Genomic DNA, 22,124 nt, shown 5'->3' on the forward strand with positions numbered 1-22,124 from the left:
GCATGATAATATAAGAATCGAGTTTAACTGATTCCCTAAAGAACGCCCAAAACGACAAAATTGAAAAGGTTGCAGGCTCGATTTGAGCCTGTTTATGGATGGTACTGGAAAGTCATATTTTCATTCAATTTTGGTTAAAAAATTTTTTTTGGCAAATATGCATCCTCAAATTTCAGCATTGACTGTTTTCTTATGGCATATTTTGCAAGTTAAAGATTAAATCTTATTCATTTCCTAGCAACCATTAGATCAGCAATTATGCACGAAATCTCTTAATGACAATTTTCTAGGAAACAAGACTTCATTAGAAATTCAAATCTCTGTAGAATTAATTGGCTTACTCTACTTGATTTTCCATCTACTATATTTTATCTGATAGCAGATTGTCTAGTTCACATCTGAAAATGTTAGAAACAAGCTATAGTCTTGGAAGTAACATGCAACAAGACAGATGGGCTTTCATTGGTTGCTAGGGACTCGTTGCATGCTGATGGTTGCTCAGGAAAGGAGGAAAGTCTGACTTTTACTACTTAGGCTCATTAGGACTAAAAAACTGATGTGTTAACATTATGTGACAATAGAAGATGCTTCATTAATTGGTTTTAGAGATACCATCAGACAGGCTTGATTAACTTCTTAGAACTTTCATTTATCTCCGATAATATATCTATTGACGTTAGAATTTTTTTCCCTATAAAAATTTACGCATTTGTTTTAGGTATACACGGTGAAAAATGTTCTTGGAATAAAGGACTTAAATTTAAGAAGATTTTATGGAAAAATAAATATTTTTGAGAGAGATATTCATATTTCAATTAAGAAATTTATGACTATAAAATTGATTTGTTTTCTCTGATAGTTTGACTCTAAAATCCTTTTAGAAAAAAAAGCACTCCAAAAAAAAACAAAAACAAAAAACTAGAGCTTTTACCTAATTGTGTAAGTGAGGAATAAAGATACTGTGTAACAATGCCAAGATCTAGGGGTAGTGTGGACTTGGGTTTTAACTATTTACCCATGATAAATAAGGATAGACCTATAACTGGATTAAGATTTAATCATTATGGCATACAATCAGGACTTAGTCAATCATGGGGTAAGTCTTGATGATAAAATGATTTTAAAACTGTTTCTACTTCTTTAATAAAATTAATAAGCAAGGACAGCCTATTCTTTTATCTGACCTTATTTTACTCTTATGTCCAGTCCTTACTAATTTGAGTTTGAAAGTCTTCGAAAACAAGGATTAGTCAATTACATGAAGTTAGTAAATAAAGGTTAAAATTTATAAAATGATGTTACATATGATTGCCCAAATATTCATAATTCTTAACACTTTGAATTAAAGAAATGTAAAAGCAAAAATAAATTTATAAAAATGTAGCCCGGGGTTCTATGATATCACGGTACTTAACATTTATCGGAAAATATTTAAATATAGATATTATAAATGAATGATATTTTTCTTCCATCTTATAATTGAACCTTTTCCAGAACTGTTTGTCAAAAAATTATTTCAAAAGAACCAATAAAAATGACATTTTTTAGAATATTTTCAATGTCTGCCATTTTGGGTAATTTCAGAGGAGGTTCCTACGGTATCAAGGTAATCCCCAAAAAAGCAAGTAAGAAAGGATAGATGGGTCAAACTTACAACTTAAGTTGTGAAAAACTTCAAACAGTTAACTTGCTATCAAATTAAAACTATAGACCAGACTATATGTCAGTATATGTGTTTATAACATATTTTAATTGACTGTGTAAAAACCATTAAGGAAAATGGTAGTCAAATATGAAGGTTTTATAAAATAGTTTTCTTGCCACAAATACATTCATTATTCACCAAATTAAATATTTTGGCAGATGAAAATGAATCTAGTGTGCAAGTTTTACAAATATTAGCATCATTGTGTGTTGCTTTTACTAGCAGTCACAGAAAATTTAAATACCTTGATATCATAGAACCCTTGATATCATAGGAACTGAGTATATCTTATTTTCTATTTATATACATGTAATTACATTTATGTTTGTTTTATGTTGCTGATGCTGTTCAATTAATTTTGTTAGCTTGAATTTGTTTACTCTAAGACTGATGATGTTTTAATCTTGAAATCTTAACTCTTTCCACATGCTTTATTTTTACATTTTCCATTTAAGTTGTGACATCTTTTCTTTCTTATGAATTTTAATATATGTCATTTGATATGTTGAGCATTATGAACGCTAAAAATTTATAATTCTTTTTACAAGAAGATTTTAGCTAACACCAAACATTTTGTTAATTTCAAATACAATAACAAATACATGTAATATTTGATTGTTTAAGGATTTGGGTTGAACTAATTTTTTACAGGTTTCATAAATGCTGCAGCATAATTCATTTTGGAAAAACCCTAGTATTTATCTTATGTCATACTGAATGAATCTCATAAAACTGGAATATATTCATCTTTTATGTAATGATAAAAAACTAAAAATAAGCATAATATTTTTTCTGGTATAAAGACAATTTTTTTACTTATATTTTATTAGATCCAACAAAGAGAGCATCAATACCACCTAGTCGTGCAGGCTCGCGCATGGCAGCCCCTATGGCCATGGCAACAGGGGTCAGTCTCCTTGATGATCTTGTACCATCAGCTCAGGCACCTAGATCAGCCCCTAGTCAAGCTAGCTACAGACCTAGCCCCTTACCAGGAGAGTAAGTACCTGTAATTAGTATAATGTCATAATGTAAAATCTGCATGCCTCCAAATGAGCCAAACAATTCTGGAAAATCAACTTTGAGAAAAATGCACTAAGATTTTATGAAAAGTAAAATTATTCACAAATCAAGTAATGATCTACATGTCATGAATGACTGATCCCTATATTTGGACTGTGTGACTAATGCAGTTAATTAGAGCTATTTTTGCATATTTTTACCATAATTTGGTAATTTACGTGGATTGAAAGTGATGTTTGAAATGTGAAATTTACTTTCTTTGCTCACTACATTTCACTTTTTAAAACCATTTTCAAATGTTCATGAAAATTAGCCTGAATCTGGAGGCATGCTGCTTTAAAGTGTAATGTAGTCCATAGTTTATCATTCTTTGATTGTATGTAAGGTCAATGAAATGTTTTTATAACAATTTGTATCTTTACAATTTTTCATCTCACATACTAATTTTGTGTTTATAGTTATGAGTAGACCCTAGATATTTGAGCCGCCTCACGACAAAACCAACATAATGGGTTTGCGACCAGCATGGATCCAGACCAGCCTGCCTATCCGCGCAGTCTGATCAAGATCGATGCTGTTTGCTATCAGTTTCTCTACTTGTTATAGGGTTTGTAAGCGAACAGCATGGATCCTGATTAGACTGCGCGGATGCACAGGCTGGTCTGAATCCATGCTGGTCGCAAACCCATTATGTTGGTTTTGACATGACCCGGCTCATTTGTTAAATGTGCTCTTTTCCAATTACTTTGTCCTTGTTGCTTTGGATTAGTAGTTCAATATATGGTCATAAAACTATTTCATCTGAGGGGGTTATTTAGTCACCTTACTAAAAGTATCTACATTATAAGGTTCTAACTTATGTCTTAGATAATGTATGGAAGAATATCTTGAGTGTTAAACCTGTAAAGCTGCAAAGTCCCATTGTAAACTTAAAAGTCTGTATTTTACTTTACAAAAATTAAGAAGAAAAAAGCGAAAAAAAAAAAAATAGCAAAATAGTGAATTCTTTAAATGATTGAGTTCTATTTTATAATTTGGTTATCTTTCTCTTAACAAAATGTGGCTGTCAAATGTAATCCCAGTTTATTATTGAATGGAAGCACATTCAAATTGTGACATGCAAAATCTTTTGCCACTGAATTTTTGTTACGTATGCAGTATCAAAAGGAAAAAAGGAAATGTTTCAATTATATGAATTTATCATATAAAAGATTACCTGGCTATTGATTAGATTTGCTTTCCTTGCATGCTGGGCTTCATAAATCATAGATAACTGGTATGATAAATCTATTGTAGCTGATTGCACAGTGTGAATTTTTATATAAATCAACTTAACAAAAAGCTCATTCGATCAAAACATTCTGCGCAAAAGTTTCATTGAATAAATCGAAGGTATAATTAAAGGTGTTGTAACTTAACTAAATTAAAAGATCAAGTTATAACAATTTTGCCTCCAACTTTGAAATATTTAAAAAAAAACTGTGCTCATAGACAGGGTTATTTGAGATCATACCACAAACAATTATGAATAATGTACATTGCTAGCATTGTAAAATATTGATCTTTAAATAAATAATTGACTGTCAGAAACCTATATAAAATAGAACTACAGACTGAAAGCTTTACTTACTTTACAGACATTGTTTAAGGGTCGCAAAGATATAATTTTTATATAAAAAGTTTTTTTTTCTGTTGGAGACTTAACCTTTATGCCCCCCACACAGGGAGTTGGAATAAAATTTTGTTTTATTCTAGCATCAATAATGCCTTTAATAGAACCAGGGTCCGAGGTTATAAAGAACTAATATAAGTTCAAACTCAGATCTCAGGGTATTTGATTATGGTCAGAAACTGCCACAAAATGTACACTGACCAATGAAAATCCTGCTATTTGAGACAGAACTCAGAAAGAAGTTTTATAATCACGAAGCCAGTATAGAGTCGGACCAGACTCTACAGGGATGATTATCCAAATATTTAAATCCTTCACACTACTTTTGGACTTTCAAAATTCAAAACATGGCAAAGTCACAATTCAAATTATGTTGTTTAAAGACTTAATAAAGTCTGAAGATCTTATAAAATTTATTTATATTATCAGGTATAAGCAGTTACCAAGTATTATAGGTTTAAAAAGACAAAACACCTTACAAATGACTGGCCATTGTTCTTGTTGTCCTTCCAGTACAGTAAGGTGACCATTGCACTTTGAGAGTTATATTTTACCATATGGTTGATGAACTTTTTGTTGAAAGTTGAATGCACTTAAAATATTCAAAAGATCTTTTTGAAGATGTTTCACTTTTCTTATATTTTCTTACACATAAATATTGTGCTATTCCAGTTTTGGTTAAGGGAAAATGTGGAAATTCAATTCTTAGAATTATAATATTGGTATATACTGTTTGTTGGAGGGATGGCTATGCAATGTTTCACCATGATGCATCAATGATTTGACAAAGTGCACAATCTTTTTTTTTTTGCAGTTTTTTTTTTAAATATTTGTTTTGCAAATTGTGTGAATACAATGACAAGGTGTGGTTTCATGGTGATTGGTGACTGCATTGCAATTTGTTAATTATTTATTGATATTTAATTTCAACTTACTGTTTCACCTAGTCATTTGTTAAACTGTGAGGGGGAAATAGCTGATGATAATGTAATTGAAATCTGATATTCTGGTTTCAGCAATATGACCTAAAATAATTAGCAATTAATCATTTTATGACAGAAAAAGTAGTAATTTACAGTATGGTTTCTGCAAGGTTAATATTAGATTGAATAAAAAATTCTTTAATTGTATCAGTAACTTTTACACATAACACTGTTAAGTGGACCCCACTTTTAATGTCAGTTTGCAGAAAGTGTCCTTCATAGTAGGTCGTTAGTCTGACACTGAAATAACCCTATAAACATAAAGTATATGATAACCCAATGTTTGTTTAATGTCAAAGTTTGATTTGTTGTAAATAATATTTCATGTTTCTATTCTTTCTATCAGCGTACTGGCCAAACCCCATCCGCCTGCACAACTAAATCCATTGCAAAGGTCACAAAGTTTTGATGCGATGAAGCCGGGAGACAAAGTCAACACTCCACCAGGTTCGGCATGTGGACATTCTAACGCAGGTCAAGAGTTGTGTTATCTCTGTCATCAGCGTGCCAGAAGAAACCTTCCCGTCTCGTTTGCGGAGGAGCGTAAGAAGCGCGAGGAGGAAGAAGACAGGCTTCTTCAACAGTATCAGTACATGAAGGATGCTGAGGATGTCCTACAAGATCAGGTTAGTTTGTTTATTTGCTAGTTTTTGTGTAGCCTCTAGAGTGTAGTTTTACTATTACATGGGTTTTCTGGTTACATGATTTTTGGCTGAGTTATAGCCCTTCAGAAAAGAACGCATTTTGTCCTGTTAATGATTTTTGTATCTCCTACTATGCAGTAAGCTGCATCATGCAATTGGCTATCTTGCGGTGACACATGTGATAACTGATCGCCCTTGTTAATGCCAGTTGGATATCTTAACATGTATAAAAATTTCATGAATTTGTCCCGAGTGTCAGGTTTTAAATACTTCTAAAAGATTTCCTGTTCTATAAAAAACTAGTGAAAATGCCGCATTTTCAGATTTTTGACATCTTAAAACTTTTACCCATTTATTTACTATTTCAGTATATTATAAGGCAGTTGACACAAAAAGTGTTTCTGGGTTATTTAGGATTCTAAACAGTGATCTTTTATTTTCTACACTTATGTATCATTTTATCAGTATAAATTACTTTTATGGTGATGGATGAAAAATTATACCAGTCCTCAGCTTAGATTTATATTGTAGAAATGAAAATATAGGAAACGCTAGGCAATAATATGAAGCAATTTAACTGAACTTATGTTTTTAGCTCACCTGTCACAAAGTGACAGGGTGAGCTTTTGTGATCGCTTTTTGTCCGGCATCCGTCCGGCGTCCGTCCACCGCCCGTCCGTCGTCCATCCGTTCGTAAACTTTTACTTTAAATGACATCTCCTCATAAACCACTAAGCCAATTTCATCCAAACTTCACAGAAATGTTCCTTTGGTGGTCACCTTTAAAAATTGTTCAAAGAATTAAATTCCATTCAGAACTCTGGTTGCCATGGCAACCGAAAGAAAAAACTTTAAATATCTTCTTTTAAAAAAATCGTTAGAGCTAGAGCTAAGATATTTGGCATGAAACATCTTCTAGTGAGTGTCTACCAAGTTTGTTCAAATAAAAGCTCTGGGGTCAAAACTGGCCCCGCCCCAGGGGGTCATTGATTTTCCCTATATGCATATAGTAAAAACTTAAAAAATCTTCTTTTAAGGTATGATCCACCTAATGCATTACCTCCACTTTGAAGAGTATTCTAATAGGCTAGAACTACTGTCAATTGCATTGTAACTGAGGGGCGTGGGTTCAAGCCCCAGAAGCGGCAACTTTTTTTTCTTTCTTTTTTTTTTCTTTGAACATTATTTGTGTCTCTCATATCACTCTTGAGAAGAAAAAATGTTTTATTTTTATTATGAAATTATTATTGGTATTTATTGGCTAAATTGTGCCAAATTTTTTATCAAATATGGTACCTGATATTTTCAAAGTCTAATAAAATAAAAACTAGATGGTAAAAGTATTTTATATTTGACAAGCGCAACCAATATACTTTTAAGAAAATTTATGCAAACTTTGAAAACAGCCCCTGATTTGAGTAAATTTAAGGGATATTTTGAATAAGGCCCTCCAAGTAGAAAAATGATCAAACAAGTACTTTAAATTGGTGGGGTAGGGTAACATTTATACACATATTTCAAACATTTTGAGTAAAAACAATAATTTTGCTGGGTCATTTGTTAGCTGAATGCTATTATTTGTTTCTCAAAAATGTTCTATAGGAAAACATGTTTTCATAATGATTATAAAATAGAATATTTAGAGTTTCTCATTTCTGAAAAAGAGCCCTTCTAATAGCCAAGTTTTACTTAAGTAAAATCTCCATAACTCGTAAACCATACGGTAAACTTTGTTTAAATTTTGCATTCTTGTGTCTTTTAAGGTATATAACTGACCTATGTTGTCAATTTTATAGTTCCTTATAGTGCCCATTAGGGGGCTCATACCTTAAAGAACCCAAAGAGCTAGAGCTAAGATATTTAGCATGAAACATCTTCTAATGAGTGTCTACCAAGTATGTTCAAATAAAAGCCCTGGGGTCAAAATTAGGCCCGACCCCGGGGTCATTGATTTTCCTTATATGTGTATAGCAAAAACTTAAAAATCTTCTTTGAAAAAACCCAAATAGCTAGAGTTTAGATATTAAGCATGAAACATCTTCTAGTAAGTGTCTACAAAGTTTGTTCAAATAAAAGCCCTGGGGTCAAAACTGTCCCTGTCCCAGGGGTGTCATTTATTAACTATATCATAATATGTGTATAGTAAAAACTTAAAAAATCTTCTTTTAAGAAACCCAATGAGCTAGAGCTTAGATGTTTTGCATGCAACATCTTCTTATGGGTGTCTACCAAGTTTGTTCAAATAAAAGCCCTTCGGTTAAAATTGGCCCTGCCAGGGGGTGGGGGAGAGGGGGCGCTATATACAGGTGAGCGACTTCAGGGCCATCATGGCCCTCTTGTTTATATAGCAGAAGTTATCATTATTTTACTGTATTTATTTTACATAACAGGAAATGACTATGGCTAAGCGTCACAATCTTCAGAAAATGGCTGCTTTCAATCTAGGTGTGTCAGAAGCTTTACATCAGAAGAAACGTACGAGAGACACTGAATTCCAGGTTGGTTCTTAAAAATGTTTTACACATGTATAACAACCATATTTTTATCATTATCATATTTATGTATATCATATTTAAAAACAAATTTTTACATTTCAATTTTTGCCATGCTTGGGGACGGCTTGTATTTCCATTTTACATCTGTGCAACCTGATTGAAGTGAATTGAATGTGGAAAATTTGTAAAATGCAAAAAAAATCAACTATTTTCTTTAAGGACTTATGTCCAACTTCCAAAAAATTGTGGTCATTTATGAGTGGCCACTGCCTATTTACATAAATACAAAAGGCATTAAAGTTATTAAGGTATATTTATGACATTCAATGTACCACAATTCAAAACTTTCGGCAGCCAAAAAATTATTGTCCAAATTGTTTAGATATTCAATTATTTTTGGTTTTCTTTTATGATTTAGCATACAACTGCTGAAATTATTTAAAATATTTTTGTGAAAAAAAAAAAAATACAGTTTGATATTTTAATATTTAATGGAAATCTTTAGAATCTGCAAAAAAATGTATAGATATGTGAGTATTTTGTTACCCTACACATTATGATTGAACAAATATAATTTAAACACTTGTAGCAAGGACCTGTTGTGAGTATACTAGTATTTAAGTAAACATTGAAGTAATTATATTATACAGAAGTTGTTTTGATTTTATTTTGCTTGAGGGAATTATTTTTGAATGAGTTAGGTGATATCATGGGAGCTTTTGACTGATTTTTCTTACTACTTTTGTAATGAATGAAATGATTTTGTTGCATGTTTCATACTTAGTATTCTAACTTTTCTTGCTAATAGATACTGTTTTTATAGAAACAAAAAGCTCAAATAACAAAAAGGAGCAAAAATTGTAAATTGAAGTAATAAAAACATAAATACATAAATACATACATAAATAGTCAAAGAACCACAAATATAATCAGACAACAGTTCATGGATAATTTCCATATATACGTATTTTATCTGTTCCATCGCACGTTCTCTATTTGTTTATATTGGAAATTGTATTGTAACTTATGCTTCAAAGCATGTTCAGCGGGCAAAACTTAGTCACATAATTATTTAATATTTCTCTTTTTACTATTTACATTCTTGTAAAGACCAAGCATATTTCAAAATGTGCCAAAACTTTGTATATTGAAACAGTTTTTGACAATTTCATACTTGATTTGAGTTTTCACTATGTAAAAGTATATTATGATAAAATTTGAAAGCATTAACAGATATGACCAACTGTTTATTACTTGATATTTATATTTAGGTTTATAACATAATTTAGGTGTTATTATGATAATTTGAACTTAATTCCAATATTGTTTGTTTAATTTTAGAAATCCTATATATTCCAAAGACGACCTCTAACACCACCCAGGATTATCAAACAAACAGAATATTCTGGAGATCTAGCTAAACAGGTAACAATTTTATATCTCTATATTTCTTTACTTGAAATTTCTGTTTGAAATTTTTTTTGGTAATATTTAATAGCGTTTTTGCATTTCTACGTCTTTGAAAAGGTAATTAGTACATGTAAAAATAGCTAGATAGCGAACAGGATAAACCTTCTCCATCCCGACATCAACCATGTATTTGATTTATCCTGCTTTTACTCATGTTTTTAGAATAATTAAATTGTTTTATTCTTACTTTTCCCCGATAAAATAGCATCTATATGTAGTTTTGTGTTGCTGCTAAACAGTTGACATCATCATATGACGTAATGACTGGAGATAGATAAGTTTATCCGGCAAGGCTTTATCCAGCTGATGATATTGACAGTAGCAGGATAAAACATAATCTCGTCTGTTTGTTTTCCACTGTCATATTTAAATACATGACTAGAGTCAGCTGGAATAGCATTCCCTTTGTCCTTTATCCAAGATAGTTATCAATTCTCCTAATTGAATGATCTTACCTTAATTTGTTTACATACTAATTGCTCTGAAAACCAGTGGTGAAAAAATCTTGAATTAAGATTACTTACTGAATGATTGCTGTATAGTTTATCATTAAAATCTGAGGGGAAAATTTTATCAGAGCTGGTCAACTCTGAAAACAGAATATTATTGAATTAGAGATGTTTTGTAGGAAAAATTTTGTGTGTACCTTCTACATTACAATATTTTAAAGGTATGATTCTGATTCACAAATTTGTACTATAGTTACAACTCTGAAGGAGAATGAAACCTGAGATAAACTGTTTGTTTGTTTGTTTGAAAACAGTGATACTGTTTCTCATATACAAATTCATTTAAATGCAAATGCTGTAGGTTACTTTTTGTAAACTAATCAGTTCTGGGAACAGAAATAAACTAAAAAAAAAAAAAAGCCAAAAAATCCACTGCATTCATGTAAATTATCTGAAACAAAACTCGAACAAGTGCAAGTGAATTAACCTTAATTTACATTTTAATCAAAATTTTCAAATTCATTTTCATTTCATCATGAATGTTTGCATACAAATAAATGAAGATGCTGATTTCACATGATGAAGTTTTGTTTTATTTTTATATTGGGTTGAAGGTTTGTTTTAACATTCTATAAGATTTGTTTTATTATGATATTAGGTTGATCATAAAGAATCTGTTAAGAAGAAGAGACAGTCAGATGAAGAGTTCCTTGAGAGATTGGAACAAGTTCAACTTGCTGAAGAGTAAGTCACTCATATATCTGTTGGTTATCTTTTTAGTCCCCTACCGGTTTAACCGGAGGGGACTTTAGGTTTACCCTCCGTCCGTCCGTCCGTCCATCTGTCCGTCAGTCCGTCCGTCCACAAAACTGGATCCCACGATAACGCAAAAAGTACTGAAAATATTTTTATGAAACTTGATATATGGATAGATGGCAGTATGCAGATTATGCACGTCTTTTTTTTTCTACCTATGTTGAAAATTCTGGTTGCTATGGCAACAAATAGTCTGAAAATATGGCAAATTTAACACATAAACTGGATCCAGTGATAACTTAAAAAGTACCGAAAATATTTTTATGAAACTTAAAATATGGGTAGATGGCAGTCTGGAGATTATGCACATCTTTTTCTGTTCTTCCTATGTTGAAAATTCTGGTTGCTATGGCAACAAATAGCCTGAATTTCAAGATTTCTGATTTAAATTTTTCAGCCTTTTCACTATAAGTTCTTTATTTCTTAAGGTGTTTACTTCAAACTTTAAATATAAGTTTCTGGTCATCAACCACATCATATGTGACAAGGTTTACAACTCTAGCACAAAAATTATCAGTATTACCTCCCTTGAACTTAGAATTTTTATGAAAAAAAAGTTGTCTTTTTTAAATAACTTCTTTATTTCCTAATGTATCTACTTCAAACTTCATATATATGTTTCTTATTATCACTTAACATTTTTGAGAAGGTTAAATACTCTAGCAAGACTATTTCCAGAATTATGTCCCCTTTGAACTTAGATTTTTTTCGAGAAATTGGTATTTTTCACTCCACCTTCTTCATTCCTTATAGGATTACTTTAAAATCCCACATTGTAATAATATGACAAGGTTGTATAAACATAATTTCCTTACTAGGAAGGGAAACTTAACACATTACTGTGATATAGACAAACTTAAAACTCAAAAGATATAAGTTCATTCATGTCATTCATTCACTGGTAAAATTGAATGGCCAATGGCCCATCAGAATATTGCTGAGGTTCTTACCGGTAGGGGACTTATGGATTGCTTGCAATACTATGATAATTGCTTGTTGTCATAATGACAAACAATGAAATGCTTAAACAAGTATATGTATATGCTATGTTTTTTTTTGTATTATATTTTTCACACATAATAATGAAGCTTAACATGAACATTATCCAAATAATTTTATATAGATAACTTACAAAAATTTTACTAGGATAAACTTAGAACAATAAGATATGGTGAATAGAATATTCCATATTGTTAAGTACATATATATGCTTTAAATGTTGATGACTATGAGCCTGGGATAAATGTTTCTCTGATTGTTTTTGGTCTAAACTTGGCTAGATTTAATCAAGACTTGTCTGAATATCATAGAGAGGAGAGTTATTTTTAGTATGTTGTCATTATCAATACACAATTACAGCCTGGCAATACAGAGGGAACAATACTTGAAGGAAAAAGCAGAGGAGCAGGATAGATATAAGAAAGCCCTTGAAACACAGGTAAGATACATTGATAAAGAGATAACATTGCAATGCAGGTGAAGCATATATTGCTTTTGTGGTGTTTCATTGTTTTAGGGGATTTTTTCTTTTCTGTTGTCATTATTTCCTGTTATTATGTCATCTCATCCTTTTTAAATAACTTTTTGGTTCTCAGTCGCTAAAATTTTAATTCTTTCATATCACTTTCTATCATTTCTGTTGAACTATTATTATTCTATGTCTTTGTATCAGTTCTTTGTCTTCATTTCATACTTTTGTCTTCATTTCTTTCTGTTGTCTTCATTTGTTTCTTTTGTCTTAATTTCTTTCTTTTGTCTTCGTTTCTTTCTTTTACTCTAATTTCTTTGTTTTTATTTTCATTTCTTTCTATTATTATTCTATGTCTTTGTATCAATTCTTTGTCTTCATTTCATACTTTTGTCTTCATTTCTTTCTGTTGTCTTCATTTATTTCTTTTGTCTTCATTTGTTTCTTTTGTCTTCATTTGTTTCTTTTACTCTTATTTCTTTCTTTTATTTTCATTTCTTTCTATTGTCTTCATTTCTTTCTTTTGTCTACATTTGTCTTCATTTCTTTCTTTTGTCTTCATTTGTTTCTTTTACTCTAATTTCTTTCCTTTATTTTCATTTCTTTCTTTTGTCTTCATTTCTTTCTTTTGTCTTCATTTCTTTCTTTTGTCTTCATTTGTCTGCATTTCTTACTTTTGTTTTCATTTCTTTTTTTTGTCTTCATTTCTTTCTTTTGTCTTCATTTGTTTCTTTTACTCTAATTTCTTTCCTTTATTTTCATTTCTTTCTATTGTCTTCATTTATTTCTTTTGTCTTCATTTCTTTCTTTTGTCTTCATTTGTCTTCATTTCTTACTTTTGTCTTCATTTCTTTATTTTATCTTCATTTCTTTATTTTATCTTCATTTCTTTCTTTTGTCTTCATTTCTTTCTATTGTCTTCATTTCTTTCTATTGTCTTCATTTCTTTCTTTTGTCTTCATTTGTCTTCATTTCTTACTTTTGTCTTCATTTCTTTATTTTATCTTCATTTCTTTCTTTTGTCTTCATTTCTTTCTATTGTCTTCATTTCTTTCTTTTGTCTTCATTTCTTTCTTTTGTCTTCATTTGTCTCATTTCTTACTTTTGTCTTCATTTCTTTATTTTATCTTCATTTCTTTCTTTTGTCTTCATTTTTTTCTTTTACTCTAATTACTTTCCTTTATTTTCATTTCTTTCTATTGTCTTCATTTCTTTCCTTTTCTGTTTCTGTCTTGCCATGTTTGTATCAGATTGCTATCAGAGATCAGCTAACAATGAATCATGACCTGGACAATAAGCTACGGCGCAAACCTTGCGGCCGAATGTCACAATTGCGCCTGCCATTTATTCCACAGGCCAACACTCTGCGTCCCTTCACAAGCACCCCACCATCTAGGATGAATGAAAATTGGAGGTCATCTTATGGCAGGGTAATTTAGATATTTCAATGCAGTTAACCATTACAAAACTTCAAAACATTCAAAATGTAGGACTTGTTGTTATTTTTGAAGAGGCATGTTAAAATTAAATAATGTTTCTATTGAAGTTTTAGTTGAAGACATTACAAAATGTAAAGTTTTATATATATATTAAATAATGAATATTTACATATCAAATAAAACTAGAAATGTGTCCATAGGACACAAGTGCCCCCACACTCCACTGTTCTGTCAATCTTATGACTTAAGGTCAAATATGTTTTAGGCTACATGTGCCACAAGTTAAAAACTAAAAGTCAAGGGCAAGAACTTTACAAATACTTAATAAATCCACAAGCAAACCCCAAGGTGCATAAGTACATGGCTGACCAACATTCTTGTAAACTTTCAGACCTATAGGTCAAATATTTTTTGAGTTATGCATGAACAAGTTGGAAATTGCAAATTTATACTAAGTCAAGGGTAACTCTAACAAAACTGGTAAAAATCCCCATGCAAAATCCCAGGTGCAAAGCTTCACAGTGATGTTGATCATTATTCCTGTAAAGTTGGTTGATTCTAACTCAAGCACTCAAGGAACAAATAACACAACATAATGGAAGGGTTTTCACTAAGTCAAGGGCAATAAATCTGACAAAACAGAAAAAATCCACAAGCGAAACCCCAGGTGCACAACTTCACATGCTGAGCAACATTCCTGTAAGTTTCATGACTCTAGGTCAAATACTTTTTGAGCTACATGTGACACAAGTTGAAAATTGCAAATATTTACTAAGTCAAGGGCAATAACTCTGACAAAACAGAATAAATCCACAAGCGAAACCCCAGGTGCACAAATACACATGCTAAGCAATATTCCTGTAAGGTTTCATGACTCTAGGTCAAATACTTTTTGAGATATGTGTGACACAAGTTGAAAATAGTAAATTTTTAAAAAGTCAAGGGCAATAACTCTAAAAATACTAAACATATCCTAATGAAAATACCCAGGTGGACAACTACACATGCTGATCAACATTCCTGTAAAGTTTCATGACTCTAGGTCAAATACTTTTTGAGCTACATGTGACACAAGTTGAAAATTGCAAATATTTACTAAGTCAAGGGCAATAACTCTAACAAAACAGAATAAATCCACAAGCGAAACCCCAGGTGCACAACTACACATGCTGAGCAACATTCCTGTAAGGTTTCATGACTCTAGGTCAAATACTTTTTGAGATATGTGCGACACAAGTTGAAAATTGCAAATTTTTACTAAGTCAAGGGCAATAACTCTAAAAATACTAAATATATCCACACAAAAATACCCAGGTGCACAACTACACATGCTGATCAACATTCCTGTAATGTTTCATGACACTAGGTCAAATACTTTTTGAGTTACGTGCGACACAAGTTTAAAATTGTAAATTTTTACAAATTCAAGGGCAATAACTCTAAAAATATTAAATATATCCACACGAAAATACCCAGGTGCACTACTACACATGCTGATCAACATTCCTGTAAAGTTTCATGACTCCAGGTCAAATACTTTTTGAGCTATGTGCGACACAATGACGGAAGGAAGGACGGATTGACAAGGGTAAATCTAAATGCCCCCCCCCCCCCCCCCCCCCCAAAATTAGGGCACAAAAACTGACAATTATAAAGTTTTACTTTATAATGATTATAATTGAAATTACATTATGATTGAATTAAACAGTTTGCTTTAATTCATTTGTTAAATCTAATGAGATGATTGTCAGATGCAGATTTAGATTATTGTTATACGGACACAAAGTCAAATATATTACAAAATCATATGTAAAGTAAACAATCAAGCTATCTCTAAAGGTTAAATCATAATTTAATTGACAAGAAACACATTGTTTATCGTGTCGCCTCTACGGGTAGGGATCACTTCTCCGTCGGCCGTCTGTCAGTACAAACCAGAGCTACATTATGGGGTTTAGTCTTTGATGTCATTCATTCCGTTTCTCTTGTGGGGTTATTTTCTGCATTGTGGGGTTAAAAAGAACAAAAGAAATAACAAAAGAAAACCCCATAATGTAGCTCTGGTAAGAACGTCCGTCCGTCAAAACACTTGTCTGGACTACTCCTCATAAACTACTGGTGCAATTTCATCCAAACTTTACAGGAATGATCAATACCAAGTCTAGTTGTGCATATTGTCAGCATTTTCCGGTTCAATGATTTTTGTCAGAGTTATGGCCCTTTAATAATTTTTATTTTTAAAGTTTGTCCGGACTACTTCTCTTATACCACTAATGCAATTTCAATGAAACTTTACAGGATTTATCTGTAGCTCAAGTCCTTGCGCATATTGCACGGGTTTTCCGGTTGAATGATTTTTGGCCGAGTTATGGCCCTTTGATAAAAAGGTGTTTTTTTCTGTGTGTTGCCAGATACACAAAAGCTTGTCCGGACTACTCCTCATAAACTACTGGTGCAATTTCATCCAAACTTTACAGGAATGATCATTACCAAGTCTAGTTGTGCATATTGTCAGCATTTTCCGGTTCAATGATTTTTGTCAGAGTTATGGCCCTTTAATAATTTTTATTTTTAAAGTTTGTCCGGACTACTTCTTTTATACCACTCATGCAATTTCAATGAAACTTTACAGGATTGATCTGTAGCTCAAGTCCTTGCGCATATTGCAAGGGTTTTCCGGTTGAATGATTTTTGGCCGAGTTATGGCCCTTTGATAAAAAGGTGTTTTTTTCTGTGTGTTGCCAGATACACAAAAGCTTGTCCGGACTACTCCTCATGAACTACTGGTGCAATTTTATCTAAACTTTACAGTAATGATCAGTACCAAGTCTAGTTGTGCACTGTCCGTCTGTCACAAAACTTGTCCCAACATGAAATTGGCCATCATGAGGCGACACATGTGATCACTGATCGCTCTTGTTTATGAATTGATCATGCTTAATTTAAAGTATATTAATAGTTATTTAATAAAAGTGAACATTTTCAATAATCTAATAAGAAATTAATTGCCCAAGATTTTTTTTACACAAGCTTGTCTGAGAGGCATTTTCAGTGCATTGTTTCCAAAGTTTGCTAAAGATCCTGAAACACATTTTTTTCATGGTTTTACATAACAAATATGATGCTCAAATTAAGTTCCAAAAAGCATTATTTATAAAGATATTACCTAATTTAATATTTCATGCAAATAAAGGGAGGTAATTAGAAATTTGTTTTCTATAAATTCTAAGTCAAATTTTCCAATAAGAAATGAATGCATATAATTTAATGATTACATTTAATATGTACAAATATTTGTATTACATATTTTACATATCATTTGGTGTTATTGTTGTATAAGCATAATTATATACATATATAATGTCACGTACGATTGGTATACAACCTCAATTACAAAACATACAGGATCTTTAAACCAAGTAATTAAACATAAACTTGTAAATCTTACATGACAGTTTTGATCAGCCAGATATCGCAGCACAATTAAGTTCTTCTTAAGGATTTAATTCATTAATCTTTTCTTTTTCATGTATTTAATTGATTTTTCATTGGTATATTTTTCTGTTTGCATATCTCAATCCATCCATCGCTTGTTTGTTTAAGTCTTTCAAAAGCTTTTAAAGTGGTACATTTCAAACATGAATGCACTGTTTATATGAACATGTCTTTTTTGAATGTATGACATTAAGTTGTTTGATAATACGTTATGCAAACCATCAATACTTGCATTGATTATCAATTATACAAACTGGTAATTGAAAAATCTTTTTTTTTTTTTCTTTGGTTCTGAATACCGCAGTAACCAGGGTTGTTCATGTATTTGGATAAATTTGATAAAAAAAATTGCGGAATAAAATTCCCTGTGTAAGATATGCAAGATTTTTTTGTCCTTTACATGTCTAGATAAATATTTTATTTCATTTCTGAAGTTTTTATCTTAATAATTTTCTAAAAATTTAACAAAGGTTGAAACTATTTAACTGATCTTATGAATCTTAATTTACTGAAATAAAACATAGAAAAAAAAACATATATATTTGATAAACACTGAAATGTGTCAATTTATTTGAGAATTTCGAAAATGCCTTCAATAATTGTGTCTTGTTAAACTTAATTCAAAACATGAATTAACTAAATAGATGTAAATTGCATTGTGTTTTTCTTATATCCTTCTTTAATTAAAAAAATTAAGCCAATCTTTTTAGTTCCTTTTTTTTCTGGCTTAGTAGTATATACATTTATTAAGTTGATGGTTGTAAGTTTTACATTTGTACATTTCTCATAAAAATAATTGCTTTTTCATTAAAATTTGTATTTGATTATATTTTGATACAAATTGAATTTAGTAATGTTTACCATTGTTTTATAAAAAGTAATGTTTCTATTACAGTTGCGATTTAAACCACTACAAGTTCCAGCTCGTGAATCAGACAAAGAAGTTTTTGGTATGAACGATATGACAAATGAGAAAATGGCTGAACGTAGACGACGAGCTTACGACCTTTTCCAGGAACAACAAGATATTGTTGCTCAGAAAAAACGTGAAAATATTCTTAAACGATTGGCTGAACAACAAGAGGAAGAGCAAGTTCTAGAGAGAACAAGGAATGAGTAAGTAAAGTATAAAATATACTACCCTATCTTTCTGTGTTTCCTTTTCTGAAGAGTATTTAATGTGTTACTATGAAAAAATAAATGTGAACAAAATTTGCTTAATCATATGAAATGAGGAATTTTAGAAATTGAATGGAGAGAGTTTTAAAAAAGTTTGTAGCTTTCTACTCAATCCTTTTTTGTTTTTGATTGTAATAACATGGATATTGGGTAAAATATTGTTTAATTAAATTGAACATAATGTCCTTCTCTATTTTCAACATTTTCACAAAAATGATACATTGCATAAATTACAACTTGTTACATAATAAGTTAAAATGTCTGTCTACAGGTTGCTGGATGATCGTGCCAATAAGTTTAACAGGCGTATTAATGCACGTAAAAGGTTAGAGCAAGATTGGGTTCGAGCCTCGATGACGAAGAAGGAAAGGCTCGAGGAGGACCACTTGCGAGCATTGAGTCCGGGCATTCTTCTCCATGAACAGTGTGATAAATACAACAGATGTGGACAATGTAAACGTACATTAAGAAATTGCGGGGAAACCAATCTATGGAGCGAGTCTCGCTATATTCCAGGTTCAAGACTGATGGTGTAACCAGCTATATTGACATAACTTTTTACACTTTAAATCCTCAAAAATTACCTATAAATTAACATTTTGAATTCTTTTTACTTGATTCATTAGAACTATTATAATAATAATTTTGTTTCTAAAGTTTTATAGCTTGATATATATACATATATTATGATTAACATTAAACTTTGTTAATTAAAACTTGCACAAAAAGTCATAATTGCATCAAGTGCTTGTGTATAGCTTCCTTGATACCATTGTTTACTTCTTTGCTAGATTAGAAAGTATTTTCTGTGATCATTAGTGCCAGCGTGTCTGTGATTATTATTTTTTTTTTACAAATGTTTTCCCCATTGAAGTTGTCTTTCAGTATAGGTTTAAATTTTGTGGCCTGTGAGATCAATCTTGCATTTATGCTATATATGTTAATGAACAATTACAGATCATTCAAGAAACATTATTTAATGTAAAGTTGCTTTGTGAATTTTTCGTTTACATATCATTGTGTTATGGTTATCTATGCTTAAGCTTAGTTTTCACCAAAAAATTAAACACATATATTGTATTAATATTTCTATACATGCTCCCTTAGCCAAGTAATTGTTATTGTTTAGTACTCTTATACTTTCAAAGTGAAAAAAGGATGTGCTTTACAGAAAATTTTTGCTTATTTTTATAAAATAAAATGTTAAGAATTTCAGACATTTAAGTGCACTACAAAAACAATTGTCTAAAATGTATGACTTACTTGGTTTTAACCAAGTGTCAGAATCTAACCATTCATGAATTAATTTAATAAATTGACAGATATATAAATTTTGGAAAGATCTGGAAAAAAAACTTTGATCAGAAGATGTAAAATTTGACTAAGGATGGGGTTATTTACTAAACAAAAAGTTGTCTTGACTTATCCTATACAATGTAAAACAGTGTGTAAGTCATACTAATAATGAGGAAGAAGCCAATGGGGTAAAATTTTTAATTATGATAAAAATGTCCTTTTCATATAAGCTAGATACTCTATATTTGGATTATCTATAGACTACTGATAGATTTCACCTGATCGGAGTAGATTTCCATTTGACATTTTCCCTTATTGTTAGTTTATAATTTGTGTATTAACCCATTCAGTATTTTATGTTGTCTGTGATATTAGGGGGACTATTAAACTAGGAGAGCCCTAACTGTAACAGTGTCTTAATTGTTGTTGTACTACGTCTGAGTAGGAAAATAAATTTTCACATTCAAAACATTTTCAAATCTTTTTCGATGGTTTGAGTGTAAAATTTGTTTGGAACTGCCTTGATTACAAGGTGTGTAACAGTTTAAAGTTTGTCCTAAATTTTGTTTTAGAGAATGAGAGTACCATATTTGTGTATGCTATGAATTATCAAATGCAGTAGCATTATTTCACAGTAGTATTTTAATTTAAGTTTTGTTTTCACAGTACTGCTGTATTATATGCCCTGTAATTTCAATATGGCATATCTAAAACATGTGAAAGCTCCAATTTATTTCTAGAACTGCCATTCTGTTAAAAAAGACTGTGATTTAGATATGTGTTTGTGTGTTTGTCAAATTGTTATAAATGATTGTAGAATTGTGACTACATGGTTACCATGTTGATAATTTTGCCCACTTGTTTATTTGCTATACTTTACCAACATTTTGGATGCACTTTTTATTGTTTTGTTACTTACTTTTAAACTTTGTATGTAAAAGTAGAAAAAAACTTTATATTTGCTGTGTTCTCTGTTCTATTTAATACTGAAGAATTTTACATGTGAATTGATTGCCAATTTTCATAAAAGTATTGTTAAATTATTATTATAACTTGATTGTCAATGTTCTCAAATTCATCAATTTTTTTCTTCTAATTTTAACCATATTTTTAGGCATATCAGATAGCTTTGAATTCTTCTTTAGAAGATAATATAAGCATATCTGTAAAGGAAGAGTTGTGAAGTCTGATTCAAAGACATATACAAGATAGAACTTGGGAACATTATTCCCTCTAAAATGAGGTAGACTATTGAAATCAAAGATGTGTCGGATAAAACATATTCGTACTTAAAGCTTGAAAAAGTTCACCAGGATGTTTTTTACTCAGTGAGAATAAGTTAAGTAGATTTCAGCAGTTGTGTAATTATGGTTCAATATTTCAGTGTTGATTGAGATGGTAAATTGTTGATGTTTAACTTTCATGTACAGAAAAAAATGAATAAATACAAAATATCACTATTTTTGTTGTGCATTTTTTTTGTATACCACAAAGATATTACAATGTTAATGGCCACGTTAGCTTAGTCAGATATATATATTGCTGGGCTTTTCATCTTTACCTATATATACAGTGAGGGGAGCAGTGGCCTCGTGGTTGTCTGCCTCTCAACCCAGGAATCATGAGTTTGAGCCCTACTCGTGTCACAATCATGTTTCTTCATATGACACCAGTATTTATTACACCAGTACTAGTTAGTACCAGGAAGGGGACTCAAAAGTGATTCATGTAAGTTGTAAGAACACATACTGGAAAATTGTTATATGGTCAATATACATAGATATTTGTTTGCAATGGCCTTGAAAAGGTGAACAGATCTCTGGATTTTCATTGCTCAATGCATTTTCTGTGCCAATTTCTGACCAATTACATACTGGTACTTAAATTGTGAGTTTGAATTTGAAAAAATTATTTTTAACCTCCCATTCACCTCCTTGTGCACGAGGTTAGCTAAAATTATCTTCCCCTATTTTGGCCTTAAAACCAAGCA

General features: G+C 31.0%; 1 protein-coding gene across 1 annotated transcript; it reads left to right on the top strand.

The window, feature by feature from the left end:
* Positions 1–2,535: 2,535 nt before the first annotated feature.
* Positions 2,536–21,594, top strand: LOC132719561 (coiled-coil domain-containing protein 81-like; the record flags this gene model as incomplete). The annotated part of the gene is given in 9 exon segments (XM_060703342.1): positions 2,536–2,704; positions 5,730–6,009; positions 8,418–8,525; positions 9,864–9,947; positions 11,100–11,185; positions 12,617–12,695; positions 13,976–14,155; positions 18,555–18,775; positions 19,110–21,594. Coding segments are annotated over 9 exon segments (1,472 nt in total), but the record flags the coding sequence as incomplete, so codon positions are not given.
* Positions 21,595–22,124: the final 530 nt, after the last annotated feature.

This window comes from Ruditapes philippinarum, unplaced genomic scaffold, assembly GCF_026571515.1.
Source record: "Ruditapes philippinarum isolate M1 unplaced genomic scaffold, ASM2657151v2 ctg6730_1_1_1_1, whole genome shotgun sequence".
Classification (NCBI taxonomy): Eukaryota; Metazoa; Mollusca; class Bivalvia; order Venerida; family Veneridae; genus Ruditapes; species Ruditapes philippinarum.